Source organism: Anomaloglossus baeobatrachus, chromosome 5 (assembly GCF_048569485.1).
Source record: "Anomaloglossus baeobatrachus isolate aAnoBae1 chromosome 5, aAnoBae1.hap1, whole genome shotgun sequence".
Classification (NCBI taxonomy): domain Eukaryota; kingdom Metazoa; phylum Chordata; class Amphibia; order Anura; family Aromobatidae; genus Anomaloglossus; species Anomaloglossus baeobatrachus.
In genome coordinates, this window is record NC_134357.1 from 108,748,302 (window position 1) to 108,769,562 (window position 21,261).

A 21,261-nucleotide genomic window follows, 5' to 3' on the forward strand; every position below is an offset into this window, starting at 1 on the left:
ATGGGGTCACTTATGGGGGAGCTCCATTGTTTAGGCACCTCAGGGGTTCTTCAAACCCGACATGGCATTTGCTAATGAGTGCAGCTAATTTTGCACTCAAAAATTCAAATGGCCCTCCTTGCCTTCCGAACCCTGTCATGTGCCCAAACATTTGATTTCCACCACATATGAGGTATCTGCGTACTCAGGAGAAAATGGACGATACATTTTATGATGCATTTTTCCTGATACCCTTGTGAAAATGCTAAATTTTATGGCTAAAGTAACATATTTTTTTTTTTTTTTTTACACAAAAAAGTAAAATTTTCATTTTTCCTTCTACATTGCTTTGGTTGCTGTGAAGCTCCTAAAGGGTTAATAAACTTCTTGGATGTGGTTTTGAGCAGAGTGAAGGGTGCAGATTTTAGAATGGGGTCACTTTTGGGTCTTTTCTGTCACTTAGGTTTCTCAAATCACTCCAAATGTGATGTGGTACCTAAAAACATTTTTTCTTTGTCGCTCTATTGGGAGACCCAGACAATTGGGTGTATAGGCTATGCCTCCGGAGGCCGCACAAAGTATTACACTCAAGTGTTAAGCCCCTCCCCTTCTGCCTATACACCCCCTGTGCTCCCACGGGCTCCTCAGTTTTTTGCTTTGTGCGAAGGAGGATGGTCCCTTCACCCGGACGTGTTTCAGGAGATCTGTTGCTGCTGGGGGGTGCCGGACGTCGACCTCATGGCGTCCCGGCACAACAACAAGGTACCAATGTTCATGGCACGATCTCAAGATCCCAGAGCTCTGGCGGCAGACGCCTTAGTTCAGGATTGGTCGCAGTTTCAGCTCCCTTATGTGTTTCCTCCACTGGCACTGTTGCCCAGAGTGTTACGCAAGATCAGGACCGACTGCCGCCGCGTCATCCTCGTCGCTCCAGACTGGCCAAGGTGGTCGTGGTACCCGGATCTGTGGCATCTCATGGTCGGCCGACCGTGGACACTACCAGACCAAACAGACTTGCTATCTCGAGGGCCGTTTTTTCCATCTGAATTCTGCGGCCCTCAACCTGACTGTGTGGCCATTGAGTCCTGGACCCTAGCGTCTTCAGGGTTATCTCAAGACGTCATTGCCACTATGAGACAGGCTAGGAAACCAACGTCCGCCAAGATCTACCACAGGACGTGGAAAATTTTCCTGTCGTGGTGCTCTGCTCAGGGTTTTTTCTCCCTGGCCTTTTGCCTTGCCCACTTTTCTGTCCTTCTTTCAATCTGGACTGGAAAAGAGTTTGTCGCTCGGCTCCCTTAAGGGACAAGTCTCAGCGCTCTGTGTTTTTCCAGAAGCGCCTAGCCAGGCTTCCACAGGTACGCACGTTCCTGCAGGGGGTTTGTCACATCGTTCCACCTTACAAGCGGCCGTTAGAACCCTGGGATCTAAACGGGGTTCTGATGGTTCTTCAGAAACCACCATTCAAGCCAATGAGAGATATTTCCCTCTCACAACTTTCGCAGAAAGTGGTTTTTTCTAGTAGCAGTCACTTCTCTTCGGCGAGTGTCTGAGCTAGCAGCATTGTCGTGCAAAGCCCCTTTCCTGGTGTTTCACCAGGACAAGGTGGTTCTACGTCCGGTTCCGGATTTTCTCCCTAAGGGGGTATCCTCCTTTCATCTCAATCAGGATATCTCCTTACCTTCTTTTTATCCTCATCCAGTTCACCAATGTGAAAAGGATTTGCACTTGTTAGATTTGGTGAGAGCACTCAGACTCTACATTTCTCGTACGGCGCCCCTGCGCCGCTCGGATGCACTCTTTGTCCTTGTCGCTGGCCAGCGTAAAGGGTCACAGGTTTCCAAATCAACCCTGGCTCGGTGGATCAAGGAGCCAATTATCGAAGCTTACCGTTCGGCTGGGCTTCCGGTTCCATCAGGGCTGAGGGCCCATTCTACCAGAGCCGTGGGCGCGTCCTGGGCTTTGAGGCACCAGGCTGCGGCTCAGCAGGTGTGTCAGGCGGCTACCTGGTCGAGCCTGCACACTTTCACGAAACACTATCAGGTGCATACCTATGCTTCGGCGGATGCCAGCCTAGGTAGACGAGTCCTTCAGGCGGCGGTTGCCCACCTGTAGGAAAGGGCCGTTTTACGGCTCTCTTACGAGGTATTATTTTACCCACCCAGGGACTGCTTTTGGACGTCCCAATTGTCTGGGTCTCCCAATAGAGCGACAAAGAAGAAGGGAATTTTGTTTACTTACCGTAAATTCCTTTTCTTCTAGCTCTAATTGGGAGACCCAGCACCCGCCCCTGTTTTTTTGTGTACACATGTTGTTCATGTTGAATGGTTTCAGTTCTCCGATATTCCTTCGGATTGAAGTTACTTTAAACCAGTTTATAATTCTTTTTCCTCCTTCTTGCTTTTGCACCAAAACTGAGGAGCCCGTGGGAGCACGGGGGGTGTATAGGCAGAAGGGGAGGGGCTTAACACTTTTGAGTGTAATACTTTGTGTGGCCTCCGGAGGCAGAAGCTATACACCCAATTGTCTGGGTCTCCCAATTAGAGCTAGAAGAAAAGGAATTTACGGTAAGTAAACAAAATTCCCTTCTTTTTGTAAATTTTGTTGGAAAAATGAGAAATTGCTGATGAACTTTGAACCCTTCTAACTTCCTAATGGAAATATTTTTTTTTCTTTTCAAAAATTTCGCTGGTGTACAGTAGACATGTAGGAAATGTTATTTAGTAACTATTTTGTGTGACATATCTCAGATTTATGGGCATACATTTCAAATTTTGAAAATTGCAAAATTTTCGCCAAATTTCCGAAATTTTCAAAAATAAACGCAAAACATAGCGGCCTAAATTTACCACTGACATGAAGTACAATATGTCACGAAAAAACAATGTCAGAATCGCCAGGATCCGTTGAAGCGTTCCAGAGTTATAACCTGTCAAAGTGACACTGGTCAGAATTGCAAAAAATGGCTGGGTCTTTAAGGTGAAAACAGGCTGGGGGCTGAAGGGGTTAAAACCCGTTATTTCTATCCATAGCACACAGACCCCATAAGGATGCATGAATAGTGTACGGTCCAAATGTTTTTAGACCAATCTTTTCATTTTAAACTTTACATTTTTTTTCACTCTTGTAGTTGGTTACTCCGCTGTTGCCATCAACCATGTAGCAGAGTTTGAAAAGAAGAAAGTGGTAAGATTGTACAGTGATATTTGTGTTTAGTAATGTGGCAATAGTACAGGGAATGGTTACTGTTACTGCAGATGGCAACATAATACACTATAAGGCTATGTGCGCACTGGGAAATGGAATTTTCTTGAGAAAATTCCGCATGCTCTCAAAGATTACCGCACCCGCGGTAAAAAACCGCGGGAAACCGCATCCGAAAACCGCATGCGGTTTGCTGCGGTTTTACCGCGGTTTTGCCGCGTGCGGGTTGGGATGTGCTTTATTGCATTCAATGCAATAAAGCACATTGAAGAAAAAAAAAAAAAAGTCATTTAATTCTGAGATAGTAGATAGACAGAAGAATAGATAGAGGGATAGATAGAGGACAGATCGCTGCATTTCCCACGGTCGGCAGTGAGTTCACATTACCGGCCGTGGGAAATGACCGGTAATTACCTCTGCTGTCTGCTGCATTCAGCGCTGTGTCTGTGACACATCGCGGCTGGATGTCAGCAGTGCAGGACCTGTGGATTACGCCGGAGCTTTGTTTCGGGGGGGTTAATAAAATGGTGAACGAGGCTTGTTTGTTTTATTTAAAATAAAGGATTTTTCTGTGTGTGTGTTTTTTTTCACTTTACTTACGGGTTGATCATGTCAGCTGTCAAATAGACGCTGCCATGATCAAGCCTGGAGTTAATGGCGGTGGTCCCCCACCACCATTAACCCCTTGTATTACCTTGCCACCACTGCTACACGGTGGCAAGAAGAGCCGAGGACACGCCGGTATTGCCGCATAATGCATGCGACAGTGCCGGGGCAGCTGCGGCTGATATTCTCGGCTGCCGGAGGGGGAGTGAGGCGGGGGACATTATCCCTGCCCCTCTCCCTCCCCAGCCTGAGAATACCGGGACGCCGCTGTGTGCTTACCTCGGCTGGACGGTAAATATACAGCGGAGCCCACGTCGTTTGTTTTCTATATTTCCGTTTTCTTTCTATGTGTGTTCTATGTGTCTGTGTCTATGTGTTCTGTGTCTGTGATGTGTTCTGTGTCTGTGATGTGTTCTGTGTCTGTGATGTGTGTGTGTTTACTCTGCTCCGCTTCCTCTTCCTGTAATGACATCACTTCCCTGCAAAGCGCAGACGGTAAACCGCGAAATACCGCAGGGAATAACGCAGGAAAACGCAGTGAACCGCACAGAATTTGCTGCCTGCGTTATTCCCTGCGGGATTTCATGATTAACATTGGAGTCAATGGAGTGAAATCCCGCAGCAATGTGCGGAAAAGAAGTGACATGCACTTGTTTTTGCTGCGGGATTTCCGCAGCAAAACATGCAGCTGTCAAATTCCGCCCAGTGCGCACTGGATTTTTTTTCTCCATAGGATTTGCTGGTGATTCACTGCAGAGATGTTATGAACATTTTCTGCAGCGAAACATGCAGCAAATCCGCGGAAAATCCACGGCAAAATCCGGTAAGTGCGCACATAGCCTAAAATAATTATAGTACAAAACTAAACTGATTTTTACAATGTTTTTATTTTCTCTTTTCTTTTAGGAGATTGTGAAACCTATATCAATTAAAGATCTTTTTCCATCACCACCTACTGTACAGGTATTACACTACAGCATAATGCACCACAGGACTGTACGCTGGGTATAGAAAGTCTACCCATCCCCACCAGGGGCTCTTATATGCGGCATTCTAACATGCTGTATATAAGAGCTCAGGCCGCTGTGAGAACATAAACACTTTTATAATACTTACCTAACTGTCACTGCGGTGGAGTTGGGCCATATGGGTGTCTTCGTTCTCCGGTGCCTCCTTTTTCAGCCATCTTCATCCTCCTTCTGAAGCCTGTGTGAATGACGCATCCTACATCGTACACATTCGCCGGTCCCGCGCATGCGCACTCCAATACTTTTATCTGCCCTGCTCAGGGCAGATCAAAGTGCGCCTGCGCACAATGTTGGCGAGGGTGTATGACGTAGGATGCGTCATGCACCCCGGCTATAGAAGGACAACGAACATGGCCGAAAGAGGAGGCGCCAGCACCGGAGACACCCATATGACCCAACTCCACTGCAGCGACCGTTTAGGTAAGTATTATAAAGGGATTTTCTTTGTCGCTCCATTGGGAGACCCAGACAATTGGGTGTATAGCTTCTGCCTCCGGAGGCCACACAAAGTATTACACTTTAAAAAGTGTAACCCCTCCCCTCTGCCTATACACCCTCCCGTGGATCACGGGCTCCTCAGTTTTATGCTTTGTGTGGAAGGAGGCACACATCCACTCATGCATTCTCATATTAGTTATGTCGGTTGGAAGAATAGAGGGCCCCCACGGGGCCCCCGGCATGTTCCCTTCTCACCCCACTATGTCGGCGGTGTTGCTGAGGTACCCATTGCGGGTACAAAGGCCGGAGCCTCATGCCGTCTCCTTCACCATCCCTTAGCGGCTCTGGGATAAGTGGGATCCTGAACGGTCAGCCATTTGCTGGGACCGTGCTCCCTCCGCAGCCCCTGTGGGAATCTACCGGACCGGAGTCTATTCAACCTCAGGGACCGGACCCTGCAACTCTAAGGTACTCTGTGTCCCCATTGGGGAATATGCAGGAGCGCACCTTCTTCCCGGACGCTGCGGCAGCTGCTGAATTGAGAAGACCGGCGGACTTCCGCGCCGACCGTGCCTGCTTGTCGGGCGTGGTCTCAAATTTAGTCCCCGGCTTCATCGCGGCCTAGTCGCAAAAATCCCGCCCCCGGGCCCGCCTGTCAGGGGTAAGGGCGGGACTGCCGACCTGACGTCGGATGTGAGGGCTGGAGCATCCTGCATGTTTCCTCCCCCCTCACTGATCACTGTGGGGACCCCAGATTCCCGCACTTTTCTGGCGCCGCCCACAGCTCCACTCCTCCCCTGAGATCTCCGGCAGCCATTTTTTGGACATTCTGCCGGTGGAGGATTCTCAGGAACAGCTCTGCAGCTCCAGGGGACCTAAAGCTGGGAATCTGGAGGCACACACTCTGCTTGTTAGCGGTCGGTAAGCCACATCGGTCACCCGGTGCTGGTCCCCCCTAGGGTGCCAGAATAGATACGTATTTATATATATATTTCTGTTCGGTCGGGCTGTATACCCTGTTTTTGCCCATATACCCTCAGTGATCATTCTCCTAGGAGACAACAGCATGTCGTCCACAAGGAGCAAAGCTGTTAAGGCACAGGGTTTTTTTTGCGGCCTGTACCTCTTGTGGGGCTATGTTACCTGCGGGTTCCACCTACCCTCACTGTGAGCAATGCTCGACCCCTGTTTCTCTTGCTCAGCCGGAGCCTCGGTCACTAGTGGACCCCTCGGCTCATGTAGACCCCCCCTGCTCCCCCTGTCCAGGCGGCAGGGACAGAGTTCTCCTCTTTTGCTGAGAAACTCTCTGAGTCACTTTCACAATCCCTGTCTCAGTCTATGGACAAATGGTCTGCCAAGCTGCTAGAAGCTTTGCAGTCCAGACCGGTCCTTACACAGGCCCCGGCCCCTGTTGGATCGTCACCTCCAGGCCCTTCTTGGTCGGAGCCGCAGCGCGCTCCCAGGTTGGGCCCTAGGTCCCACGCGGAGGACTCCTGCCAGGACCACAGTCCTAGTCGGGCTAAGCGGGCTCGCTGGGAATCTTCCCCGACTTCTTCACGCTGCTCGGGTTCCCAGCTTGAGGACTCTCTGTAGGACGAGGCGGACGTCGCAGCTCAGGGTTCTGACCCTGATGTCGCCCTTAACCTTGATACACCTGAGGGGGACGCATTAGTGAATGATCTTATCTCGTCCATCAACCAGGTGTTGGATCTCTCTCCCCCGCCTCCTACTGTGGAGGAGTCGGCGTCTCAGCAGGAGAAACACCAGTTTCGGTTCCCCAAACGTACACGTAGTGTGTTCTTCGATCACTCTAACTTCAGAGACGCTGTCCAGAAACCCAGAGCGGTTCCGGACAAGCGCTTTACTAAGCGCCTCACTGACACGCGTTACCCCTTCCCCGCTGAAGTCGTTAAGGGGTGGGCTCAATGTCCCAAGGTGGATCCTCCAGTCTCTAGATTGGCGGCTAGATCTGTGGTATCGGTGGCAGATGGCTCATCGCTAAAGGATGCCACTGACAGGCAGATAGAGCTCCTGGTGAAGTCCATCTTTGAGGCCACGGGCGCGTCTTTTGCCCCGGCCTTTGCAGCCGTGTGGGCACTCCAAGCTATCTCGGCTTGTCTGACTGAGATTAATGCTGTCACACGTACTTCTGCTCCGTAAGTTGCGTCTTTGACTTCTCAAGCAATAAAATATAAAGAACCCCGGCACACAAAAATGAAACTTGGAATAATAATTTTTTTATTCAGTTTTTTATTTGTTGACGTTTCGGCAAAAACTGCCTTTTTCAAAACTAAATAAAGAGATAAACATATATTCACAATTATTAGTACCATAAATACATAAGATATTGTTTAATCATATCCATATAAATCATGGTAACATCATTTATACCTAATTGAATACTGGAAATAATTTTGTCCTGTGAGGAATATCATCGGACTTGACATGGATATTTATCTAAAATAGAGGCCCAGATATTAGATACAGACAAAAGGAACATAAAAACTTTTCCATGAATATAAAGGAATTTCTCCATATATATACCAAGATCTCCCCATAAAGAAAATGGTATCAAATGACATAATATGGCATAATTTATCTATGGAGCGAAGGTAGAATTTATCCATAGCAAAAATTAGCATAGGAATAAATCTGTATGTAACAATAAACTGATTAAATTACCTGAATTGGCATAAAAATAGAAGATCCTAGTGAGGATATAGAAGGCAAGTGCCACAAATAAGGTAACTAGAAAGTAAAGACATAGCGGTCAAAAGTAGATAATAAAGTGACAAATTCCATAGAGAAACAGAGCGCCAGACCATTACCTGTACCATGGGAGATCAATGGTGGAGTGGAAAGAAACAGAGCCGCAGTGAGGTTTAAGTACCTAATAAGGGCGGGCCAGCTTAATTGAATAATTCCAGGAGGAACGCATAATGAAATAACAAACAAAACCAATGAAGGTGGAACGCATGATGAGACGCAAACAACACGGAAGTACGCGCACGCGTGATAATAGGAAAAGGAGTGGTGAGACGGGGTAACCCAGATAGAAGCTCCAAGGAAACCGAAATAACCTCATCGTGTCTAGAAGGAAGAAAAAGAAAGAATATGAGTAAAAGTGATAATGTTGAAATGTAATACTTATAAAGACTTGAGAATTATATTAACATTAACGAAATCACACAAAATCGTGTAAGTACCCATATGTATAATATATTATTATTATAAAAAGTACCCATATTCAAACAAAACCAAACATAGAACGGACCCCATATCTCCTGCTCAATAATTATCATACTCCCTATTAAGACCATTAGGGGAAAGAGTATTAAGCATATGAATCCAGTAGGATTCCCTGATTTTTAATTTCCGAACCCTGTCACCTCCTCGTCTCAATGGAGGAACATGCTCCAAAACTTGAAAACGAAGTTGGGACACTGTGTGTCCACATTGTATGAAATGATGAGGGATTGGTAACATAGTCATCTCACACCTAATAGTGGATTTATGTTTCCCTATGCGGTCTCGGACATGCTGGGTAGTCTCCCCAACATATCCGAGACCGCACGGACACTTTATTAAATAAATAACAAATGACGTGTCACAAGTAAAGAATTCTTTTATTTGAAAAACCTTCCCGGTTCGGGGATGTGTAAATTGACTACCCTTGGTCATATTTGAGCAATGGGGACAATGAAGACACGGATAATTACCCTTCTTGGGTGTCGAAAGAAAAGTCTGTCGAGACCGAAGAATCGATGATCCGATGTCCGCTTTGACCAAAAGGTCACGGAGATTAGGGGAACGTTTATAACTGAATAAGGGAGGAGTGGAAAATTCAGTAATTTTCGGATATGATCTCTGTAATACCTGCCAATGTCTAAGAATAATATTCTTAACGATTGGATGATATGGATGAAACGTATTAACAAAAGAAATTAGAGGACCCACTCTCCTAGGTTTGCGAGTTGAATGTAAGCTCTCCTGAAAAGCAGACTTAACAATTGATGCGGGATAACCGCGCTGGAGAAATTTTTGTGACATCTCTTCATGCCTCCGTGAACGCTGATTCAACAATGTAACATTACGTGATACTCTTTTGTGCTGTGAAATTGGCAAGGAATTTTTCAAATGTCGTGGATGATTGCTAGTGTAATGTAGGAGACTATTACGATCTGTGGGTTTCACATATAAGTCAGAAAGAATACCGCCTCCTTGGTCCAGATAAATAAGAGTATCAAGAAAATTGATACAAGATGCATCAACATGTTGAGTGAAAGAAAGGCCAATGACCCTCGTATTTAAATACTGAAAAAATTCGTCGAAAAGCGACTGGGACCCAGTGAAAACAATGAAGATGTCATCAATGTATCGTTTATAAAACGCTACATGACTACGGAACAGCCGATGAGTATACACAAACATAGACTCGAAATGAGTCATATATATGTTTGCGTACGGTGGGGCGACATTAGAACCCATCGCTGTGCCTTTGATCTGAAAATAAAATTGATCTTGAAAAAGGAAATAATTTTTATGAAGGACAATGGACAAAAGATCAAGGCAGAATTCTTTCTGAACTGAAGAGAAATCACTATATTGATTCAAAAACCAAGTAACCGCTGAGATTCCAAGAGAATGGTCAATACTTGTATAAAGGGAGTTGACATCCAAGGTGATAAGGAGCGAGCCAGGTGGGAACGGACTGAGTGTCTGTAGCTGATGTAAAAAATCCCCCGTATCACGTAAATACGAAGGAGTTTTAGAAACCAAAGGTGATAAGATACGATCTAGCGTTATTGCTAAAGGTGATAACAAAGAGTTAACAGCAGCCACTATAGGTCGTCCAGGTGGATGCCACAAATCTTTATGTATTTTTGGCAAAGTATACAAGACTGGAGTGACAGGATTGACTTTGTTCAAATAAGTCGCCAATTTAGAATCAATAATTCCTAAACTGGAATAACGCTGGATCATATCTGAAATATCTTTCTTAATGTTTCCAGATGGATCATGTGATAATGGTAAATACGTAGATGTGTCAGCTAATTGGGTTTTAATCTCAGAAACATAATAGCTCCTGTCCATCACCACCAAGGACCCGCCCTTATCAGCTGGTTTTATTATAATTGCGGAATTATTCTGAAGAGACCGCAATGCTTGGGTTTCACCAGGAGTAAGATTTTTCTTAATCCGCAACTCCCCATTCTTAACCGTACGAACAAATTGGTCAACATCTGATTTAACAAGAGAAATAAAGGTCTCAGCGGGATGGTAGGTTCTCGGAGGCATGAAGCTACTAGACATCGTTAAGTTAAGTTTGCTGAAAGAAAATTGAGTAGCAGGCTGAGAATCTGGCAACACAGGGTTCTGATCTAGAAATCCTTGATTAAAATGAACCTTAAGTCTTACTGATCTATAAAATTTGTTTAATTCTTGTTCAAGTAGAAAAGAATCGAAATGAGGAGTCGGACAAAAGGTTAAACCTTTTTGTAAAACTTGTAAATTATTCAATTAAGCTGGCCCGCCCTTATTAGGTACTTAAACCTCACTGCGGCTCTGTTTCTTTCCACTCCACCATTGATCTCCCATGGTACAGGTAATGGTCTGGCGCTCTGTTTCTCTATGGAATTTGTCACTTTATTATCTACTTTTGACCGCTATGTCTTTACTTTCTAGTTACCTTATTTGTGGCACTTGCCTTCTATATCCTCACTAGGATCTTCTATTTTTATGCCAATTCAGGTAATTTAATCAGTTTATTGTTACATAAAGATTTATTCCTATGCTAATTTTTGCTATGGATAAATTCTACCTTCGCTCCATAGATAAATTATGCCATATTATGTCATTTGATACCATTTTCTTTATGGGGAGATCTTGGTATATATATGGAGAAATTCCTTTATATTCATGGAAAAGTTTTTATGTTCCTTTTGTCTGTATCTAATATCTGGGCCTCTATTTTAGATAAATATCCATGTCAAGTCCGATGATATTCCTCACAGGACAAAATTATTTCCAGTATTCAATTAGGTATATATGATGTTACCATGATTTATATGGATATGATTAAACAATATCTTATGTATTTATGGTACTAATAATTGTGAATATATGTTTATCTCTTTATTTAGTTTTGAAAAAGGCACTTTGTGCCGAAACGTCAACAAATAAAAAACTGAATAAAAAAATTATTATTCCAAGTTTCATTTTTGTGTGCCGGGGTTCTTTATATTTTATTACGTGTCATTTCCCCAGAGCACCTTAAAAAACAGTGAGCCGGACCTTCACTCAGTGTTATTTTGACTTCTCAAGCGTCAGCTTTTTCTTCCTATGCCATGAACGCAGTCCTAGACTCGGCTAGCCGTACAGCTGTAGCATCCGCTAACTCTGTGGCAGTCCGCAGGGCCATGTGGCTGCGCGAATGGAAGGCAGACTCTGCCTCCAAGAGGTTCTTAACCGGTTTGCCGTTTTCTGGCGAACGCTTGTTTGGCGAACGATTGGATGAGATTATTAAGGAATCCAAGGGAAAGGACTCCTCCTTACCCCAGTCCAGACCTAAGAGACCTCAACAACGGAAAATACAATCGAGGTTTCGGTCCTTTCGTCCCTCCGCCAAGCCCCAGTCCTCTTCGTCCAGCAGGCAGGAGAAAGGCCAGAGGAACTCCTATGCGTGGCAGTCCAAGTCACGCCCCCAAAAGGCCGCAGGAGGCACTGCCTCCAAGGCGGCCTCCTCATGACTCTCGGCATCCCCTAACCGCATCCTCGGTCGGTGGCAGGCTCTCCCGCTTTGGCGACGCCTGGTGGCCACATGTTCAAGACCGATGGGTGAGAGTCATACTGTCTCACGGTTACAGGATAGAGTTCAGCTCCCGTCCTGCGGCTCGTTTCTTCAGAACCTCTCCGCCCCCCGCTCAGGCCGACGCACTTTTTCAGGCGGTGGACGCCCTGAAGACAGGAGTTGTGACCCCCGTTCCCCTTCAGGAACGTGGTCGCGGCTTTTACTCCAACTTGTTCGTGGTGCCAAAAAAGGACGGATCATTCCGTCCCGTTCTGGACCTCAAACTGCTCAACAGACACGTGAGAACCAGAAGGTTTCGGATGGAATCTAACCGCTCGGTCATCGCCTCGATGTCACAAGGAGACTTCCTAGCATCGATCGACATCAAAGATGCTTATCTCCACGTGCCGATCGCACCCGAACATCAACGCTTCTTGCGTTTCGCCATCAGGGACGAACACCTTCAGTTCGTGGCATTGCCTTTCGGCCTGGCGACAGCCCCACGGGTTTTCACCAAAGTCATGGCATCCGTCGTGGCGGTCCTACACTCTCAGGGCCACTCGGTGATTCCCTACTTAGACGATCTCCTAGTCAGGGCCCCTTCTCGGGTGGCGTGTCAACACAGCCTTACAGTCGCTCTGACGACTCTCCAGCAGTTCGGGTGGATCATCAACTTCCCAAAATCCAAGTTGACACCGACCCAATCACTTACCTCGGGATGGAGTTTCATACACAGCGGTAGTCAAGCTACCGCGAGACAAACAGCTTTCTCTGCAGGCAGGGGTGCAATCACTTCTTCGGAGTCAGTCACACCCCTTAAGGCGCCTCATACACTTCCTGGGGAAGATGGTGGCAGCGATGGAGGCAGTGCCGTTCACGCAATTCCATCTACGGCAGCTCCAATGGGACATTCTCCGCAAATGGGACAGGTCGGCTTCCCTCGACAGGAACGTCTCTCTTTCCCTTGCAACAAAGACGTCACTTCAGTGGTGGCTCCTTCCCAACTCTCTATCGCAGGGAAAATCCTTCCTACCCCCAACCTGGGCTGTGGTCACCACGGACGCGAGCCTGTCAGGGTGGGGAGCGGTTTTTCTCCACCACAGGGCTCAGGGAACCTGGACTCCGATAGTCATCCCTTCAGATCAATATTCTGGAGATAAGGGCAGTGTATCTAGCCCTATTGGCTTTCCATCGGTGGCTGGAGGGCAGGCAGATCCGTATCCAGTCGGACAACGCCACTGCCGTCGCATACATCAACCACCAAGGCGGCACTCGCAGTCGTCAAGCCTTCCAGGAAGTCCGGCGGATTCTGCAGTGGGTGGAAGCCACAGCCTCCACCATCTCCGCAGTTCACATCCCGGGCTTAGAAAACTGGGAAGCAGATTTTCTCAGTCGTCAGGGCATGGATGCGGGGGAATGGTCTCTGCACCCAGAAGTGTTTCGAGAGATCTGTCGCCGCTGGGGAACGCCAGACGTCGATCTCATGGCGTCACGGCACAACAACAAAGTCCCGGCATTCATGGCACGGTCTCAGGATCACAGAGCTCTGGCGGCGGACGCGTTAGTTCAGGACTGGTCGCAGTTCCGACTGCCTTATGTGTTTCCTCCTCTGGCGATGCTGCCCAGAGTGTTACGCAAGATCAGGTCCGACTGCCGTCGCGCCATTCTCGTCGCTCCAGACTGGCCGAGGCGGTCGTGGTACCCGGATCTGTGGCATCTCACGGTGGGTCAGCCGTGGGCGCTTCCAGACCGCCCAGACTTGCTGTCCCAAGGGCCATTTTTCCATCTGAATTCTGTGGCCCTCAACCTGACTGTGTGGCCATTGAGTCCTGGCTCCTAGCGTCTTCAGGGTTATCTCAGGATGTCATTGCCACCATGAGACAAGCCAGGAAGCCAATGTCCGCCAAGATCTATTACAGGTCTTGGCAAATCTTCTTATCCTGGTGCTCTGTTAACCCCTTCATGACCGGCCGATTTTTCGCTTTCCGTTTTTTTTTTTCGCCATTCTTTTTCTGAGAGACGTAACTTTTTTATTTTTCAGTCAATATGGTCATGTGAGGGCTCATTTTTTGCGGAACGAGCTGTACTTTTAAATGAAACCATCAGTTTTACCATATTGTGTGCTGAAAAATTGCAAAAAAAGTGCGATAGCACTATGGTTTTTGAGATATTTTATTCACTGTGTTCACTATATGGTAAAACTGATGTGTGGGTGTGATGCCTCAGGTCAGTGCGAGTTCGTAGACACCAAACATGTATAGGTTTACTTTTATATAAGGGGTTAAAAAAAAATCGGAAGTTTGTCCGAAAAAAGTGGCGCACGTTTTACGCCATATTCCGTGACCCGTAGCGTTCTCATTTTTCGGGATCTTAGGCTCAATGACGGCTTATTTTTTGCGTCTCGAGCTGACGTTTTTAACGGTACCATTTTTGCGCAGATGCTACGTTTTGATCGCCTCTTATTGCATTTTGCGCAAAAGTTGTGGCGACAAAACAACGTCGTTTTGGCGTTTGGAATTTTTTTGCCGATACGCCGTTTACTGATCAGATTAATTGATTTTAGATTTTGATAGATCGGGCGTTTCTGAACGCGGCGATACCAAATGTGTGTATATTTTTTATTATTTTCTTCTAGCTCCTATTGGGAGACCCAGCACCCGCCCCTGTTCCCTTCGGGCTGGTTGTTCTTTTGTGTACACATGTTGTTCATGTTGAATTGTTCTTTTCTTCAGCGCTCTATTGGGAGACCCAGACGATTGGGGTATAGCTACTGCCCTCTGGAGGCCACACAAAGCACTACATTAAAAGTGCAAGGCCCCTCCCCCTCTGGCTATACCCCCCCGTGGTATCACGGGTTCTCCAGTTTTAGCTTTGTGTGCGAAGGAGGTCAGACATCCACGCATAGCTCCACAGATTTTAGTCAGCAGTAGCTGCTGACTATTTCGGATGGAAGAAAAGAGGACACATATAGTGTTCCCAGCATGCTCCCTTCTCACCCCTGGATGGTGTTGTAAGGTTGAGGTACCTATTGCTGGTACAGGGCTGGAGCCTGACATGCTGCTTTCCTTCCACATCCCCCTGAGGGGCTCTGTGGAAGTGGGATCCTGCCGGCCTCAAAGCTCTGACGCCGGGCTCCATCCACAGACCCATTTGAACCTGCTGGATACGGAGCTGGAGTACCGTTCAGGGACATGGCCCTGCACCATTACAGGTACTCTGTGTCCCCGTACACACAGGCACAGCACACTCCAGACTTGCTGGGTGTGCTAGTGCGCCGGGGACAGTAAAGGGTTACAGTCACTGCAGCCTTGCTGAGTGACTTTGTGTTTTGGGAACTACCGCGCCGGACGCTCCGGGAGCGGCGGCGCGGCTGGGACTTGTAGTTCGCCGGGGACTGGGCGCCGACCGCGCTTTTACGGCGGCGGCGCTTATAACTCCAGTCCCCGGCTTCTGCGGCCTAGTGCCGCTTCGTTCCCGCCCCCTCCCTGTCACTCAGGGAAGGGGACAGGCGCTGAGCAATCAGCAGCGCCGAGGGCTGGAGCCTTTTTACATGCTCCAGCCCTCTCACTGCACTCTGTCGGACGCCGGATTCCCGCTCTGCCTTGGGGCACGCCCACGGCCCGCCCCTACTCACACGAGCTGGGGAAGAAGCCGGCAGCCATTACTGCAGAGCTCGGACTTTCGGCTCCAAGGCAGGACGGTGGCGATCATACACCCGCTTATAGCGGGCGGTAAGAGGCACATATAGTGCTGAAAACTGCAGTGTATACATGTGTTGTTTTTAACTACATAGGTCGCTATATGCCCGCTTGGGGAGCGACTCATCAGCAGCAGGAAAGCAGGTGTGCTAAAGCACAGGCTTTCTAGGCTGCTTGTTTTACACGACTGAGGTGTTCATTTGTGTTTATGCTGATATGCTATACATTGCACTGTACAGTCGCTAGTCTTAGCTATATTCTTCTGGAATGGCTAGACTACAGCAGCAGAAAACCAAGGGTGCTGGGGCACAGGTTTTTTTCTATGCTGCTTGTATTGCATGGGCTGCAGTGTGCATTTGTACTTGTGCTTGTATGCTATACATTGCACTGTATGGTCACTCTTCTGGGCTATATTCCCCTAGATGACCAGTCTACAGCAGCAGAAGAGCAGAGGTGCCAGGGCACAGGCTTCTATGCTGCTTGGATTGCATGTGCTGCAGTGTTCATTTGTACTTGTGCTTGTATGCTATACATTGCACTGTAGGGTCACTCTTCTGGGCTATATTCCCCTAGATGACTAGTATACAGCAGCAGAAGAGCAGGGGTGCCAGGGCACAGGCTTCTATGCTGCTTGTATTGCTTGTGCTGCAGTGGTCATTTGTACTTTATGCCTGTATGCTATACATTGCAATGTACGGTCACCAATCTTGGCTATATACTTCTAGATAGCTAGTCGGCAGCGGCAAAAAAGCAACACAGATTTCAGTGCTGTGTTTACTACATGGGATGCTGTTCATGACACCGTCCCATTGTGTGCATGCTCCCCTGTAGGTCTGCCGGGGTCTCTAGCACTTCGTCTGCCGGGGCTCTACTAGTTGGGGCCAAAGAAACCTCCTGTCAACTCTGTCCATGGACAGGGACGGAGTAGTCATAATATAGAGACTTGCACCCATGGGCAATCTACTTGACCAAAAGGCAGTTCTTCAGGGCTTTGATACTGACATCGCTCTCAATCCGGATACACCGGGTGGTAACGTCATACGGAATGATCCTATACCGTCCATCAATGGAAGGTTGGATCTTTCTCCCTCAGCTCCCCCAGTGGAGATAGGAGACGAACAGGAGAAGTTCCTTTTCAGTGTCTCACGCAGATATTGAGTGTTTTTCTGGCCACGCTGACTTCAGAGAAGCAGTCCAGGAACACCACGCTTACCAGATAAGCGTCTTCTCCAAACGTTTTTAGGATACACGTTATCCCTTTTTTCCCCTGACGTGGTCAGCGCTGGACCCAGGGTCCAAAGGTGGATTCTCCAATCTCCAGGCTTGCATATGGAGATGGGGCTTCACTTCAAGATGCCATTCACAGACAGATGGACTCTGGTTGAAATCTGTCTAGGAGGCTATCGGCGTGTCGGTTGCTCCGGCATCCACAGCCGTATTGACAACCTAACCTTTTCTGCTGTTCTTGCGCAGCTGACCTTGAGCAGGGACATCTGTACGCAATGTCTGCACTGCGACTTACCCTGTTAATACTGTCCTAAAAGTACAGTCGAGGTTTCGGTCCTTCCCAAGCTCCGGCAGGTCCCAATTGTCCTCGTGCAAAAGGGCTACAAAACCTCAGACGGGCTCAGATTCCGGCCGGGCTCAATCTCGCCCAAGGAAGGCAGTCGGAGGAACCGCTACCAAGGCGGTCTCCTCAGGACTCTCAGCTCTCTCTCTCTCTCTCCGCATCCGCGGTTGATGGCAGACTCCCCCGCCTTTGGCGACATTTAGCTGCCACAGGTCACTGACTGGTGGGTGACGGACATTGTGCTCACGTGCACAGGACAGTGTTCTGTTCTCGTCCTCCGACTCCATTCTTCAGAACGGCCCCACCTCTCCACCGAGCAGATGCCCTGCTGCAGGCGGTGGACGCTCTAAGAGCAGAAGGAGTGGTGATCCCTGGCCCCCCTCAGGAACGAGGGCGAGGGTTTGTACTCCAATCTCTTTGGGGCTCCAAAAATGGACGGTCCCTTCCGTCCTGTTCTGGTTCTGAAACTGCTCAACGAGCATGCGAACGCCAGGCGGTTCCGGATGGGATTCCTCCGATCCGTCATTGCCTCAATGTCTCGAGGAGACTTCCTTGCCTCAACAGACATCAAAGATGCCTATCTCCACGTGCCAATTGCTACGGAGCACCAACGTTTTCTACGTTTTGTGATAGGAGACGAACATCTTCTGTTCGTAGCTCTGCCATTCAGTCTGGCGACAGCCCCACGGGTGTTCACCAAGGTCATGGCAGCAGTGGTAGCAGTCTTGCACTCTCAGGGACACCCGGTGATCCCGTACTTGGACGATCTACTCGTCAAAGCACCCTCCCTCGAGGCATGCCAACGCAGCCTGAATGTTACGCTGGAGACTCTCCAGACTTTCGGGTGGATCATCAATTTGGCAAGGTCAAATCTGTCTCCGACTCAATCACTAACGTATCTCGGCATGGAGTTTCATACTCTATCAGCCATAGTGAAGCTTCCGCTGAACCAGCAGCGTTCACTGCAGACAGAGGTGCAGTCTCTCCTTCAAGGCCAGTCGCACCCCTTAAGGCGCCTCATGCACTTCCTAAGGAAGATGGTGGCAGCCATCGAGGCAGTTATCTTTGCGCAGTTTCATCTGCGCCAACGGCAATGGGACATTCTCCGCCAATGGGATGGGCAGTCAACCTCCCTGGACGGGAAGTCTCCCTTTCCCTGACGGCCGAGGACTCTCTGCAATAGTGGCTTATTCCCACCTCATTGTCATAGCCCCCATCCTGGGCAGTGGTCACGACAGATACGAGTCTGTCGGGGTGGGGAGCAGTTTGTCTCCGCCACATGGCTCAGGGGACGTGGACTCAGCAGGAGTCCACCCTTCAGATCGATGTTCTGGAAATCGGGGCAGGGTATCTTACCCTATTAGCTTTCCAGAAGTGGCTAGAAAGAGAGCAGATCCGAATCCAGTCGGCCATCTCCACAGCGGTGGCATACATCAACCACCAAGGAGGGACACGCAGTCAGCAGCCTTCCAGGAAGTCCGGCGAATCCTCATGTGGGTGGAGGACACAGCATCCACCATATCCGCAGTTCACATCCCGGGCGTAGAAAACTGGGAAGCAGACTTCCTCAGTCGCCAGGGCATGGACGCGGGGGAATGGTCCCTTCACCCGGACGTGTTTCAGGAAATCTGTTGCCGCTGGGGGGTGCCGGACGTCGACCTAATGGCGTCTCGGCACACCAACAAGGTCCCGGCATTTATGGCACGATCGCGCGATCACAGAGCTCTGGCGGCAGACGCCTTAGTGCAAGATTGGTCGCAGTTCCGGCTCACATATGTGTTTCCACCTCTGGCACTCTTGCCCAGAGTACTGCGCAAAAATCAGATCCGATTGCAGCCGCGTCATACTCGTCGCACCAGACTGGCCGAGGAGATCGTGGTATCCGGATCTGTGGCATCTCACGGTCGGCCGACCGGGGTCACTACCAGACCGACCAGACTTACTGTCTCAAGGGCCGTTTTCTCCATCGGAATTCTGCGGCCCTGAACCTGACTGTGTGGCCATTGAGTCATGGATCCTAGCATCTGCAGGATTATCTCAAGGAGTGGTTGCCACAATGAGACAAGCTAGAAAGTCGAATTCTGCTAAGATCTACCACAGGACGTGGAAGATTTTCTTATCCTGGTGCTCTGCTCAGGGAGTGTCTCCCTGGCCATTTGCATTACCCAAGTTTCTTTCCTTCCTGCAATCGGGGTTAGAAAAGGGCTTGTCGCTCAGCTCCCTTAAAGGGCAAGTTTCGGCACTATCCGTGTTTTTTCAGAAGCGTCTAGCACGTCTTCCTAAGGTGCGCACGTTCCTGCAGGGGGTCTGTCATATTGTGCCCCCGTACAAGCGACCGTTAGATCCATGGGATCTGAACAGGGTACTAGTTGCTCTCCAGAAGCCGCCCTTCGAGCCTCTGAAGGAAGTTTCCTTTTCTCGGCTGTCGCAGAAAGTGGCGTTTCTTGTTGCGATCACATCGCTTCGGCGAGTGTCTGAGCTGGCAGCTCTGTCATCCAAGGCTCCCTTCCTGGTGTTCCACCAGGACAAGGTTGTGCTGCGCCCTATTCCGGAGTTTCTTCCTAAGGTCGTATCCTCTTTTCATCTTAATCAGGATATCTCCTTGCCTTCGTTTTGTCCTCATCCGGTTCACCGGTATGAAAAGGACTTACGTTTGCTAGATCTGGTGAGGGCACTCAGAATCTACATTTCCCGCACGGCGCCCATACGCCGTGCCGATGCACTTTTTGTCCTTGTCGCTGGTCCGCGCAAAGGGTTGCAGGCTTCTAAAGCCACCCTGGCTCGATGGATCAAAGAACCAATTCTAGAGGCCTACCGTTCTGCGGGGCTTCCGGTTCCTTCAGGGCTAAAAGCCCACTCAACCAGAGCCGTGGGTGCGTCCTGGGCATTACGTCACCAGGCTTCGGCTCAACAGGTGTGCCAGGCAGCTACCTGGTCCAGTCTGCACACTTTCACCAAGCATTATCAGGTGCATACCTATGCTTCGGCGGATGCCAGCTTAGGTAGAAGAGTCCTGCAGGCGGCAGTGACACCCCCGTAGGGGAGGGCTGTTTTGCAGCTCTAACATGAGGTATTTATTTACCCACCCAGGGACAGCTTTTGGACGTCCCAATCGTCTGGGTCTCCCAATAGAGCGCTGAAGAAGAAGGGAATTTTGTTACTTACCGTAAATTCCTTTTCTTCTAGCTCTTATTGGGAGACCCAGCACCCGCCCTGTTGTCCTTCGGGATGTTTTTTTGTTGTTTGCGGGTACACATGTTGTTCATGTTGAACGGTTTTTCAGTTCTCCGATGTTATTCGGAGTTAATTTGTTTAAACCAGTTAATGGCTTCCTCCTTCTTGCTTTGGCACTAAAACTGGAGAACCCGTGATACCACGGGGGGGTATAGCCAGAGGGGGAGGGGCCTTGCACTTTTAATGTAGTGCTTTGTGTGGCCTCCAGAGGGCAGTAGCTATACCCCAATCGTCTGGGTCTCCCAATAAGAGCTAGAAGAAAAGGAATTTACGGTAAGTAACAAAATTCCCTTCTTGGTTCATGGTCTTCAGTTCTCCGAACATACTTCGGATTGAATTTACCCTTGACCAATTTATAAGTTTTCTCCTTCCTGCTTTTGCACCAAAACTGAGGAGCCCGTGATCCACGGGAGGGTGTATAGGCAGAGGGGAGGGGTTACACTTTTTAAAGTGTAATACTTTGTGTGGCCTCCGGAGGCAGAAGCTATACACCCAATTGTCTGGGTCTCCCAATAGGAGCTAGAAGAAAAGGAATTTACGGTAAGTAAACAAAATTCCCTTCTTTACATTCTACACAGCGGCCTGGGCTCCTATATACAGGATGTTAGAATGCCGTATATAAGAGCCCACTGGTGGTGGCCACAGATTATAGGCCCCAAATCTGGTGACAGGTTCCCTTTAAAATGCCTGATTTTTTTTTTTTTTTTTTTTTTT

The 21,261-nt window shown here is 48.6% G+C and overlaps 1 protein-coding gene across 1 annotated transcript in view; it reads left to right on the forward strand.

Annotated features, from left to right (window-relative positions):
• RPP30 (ribonuclease P/MRP subunit p30) overlaps window positions 1–21,261 on the forward strand; it is a 142,219-nt gene that overhangs the window by 28,881 nt on the left and 92,077 nt on the right. Inside the window, exons 3-4 of the mRNA XM_075348752.1 lie at window positions 3,110–3,165; window positions 4,696–4,752. Of these exons, the coding sequence (XP_075204867.1) occupies window positions 3,110–3,165; window positions 4,696–4,752 (113 nt within the window). The remainder of the gene's footprint in view (window positions 1–3,109; window positions 3,166–4,695; window positions 4,753–21,261) is intronic.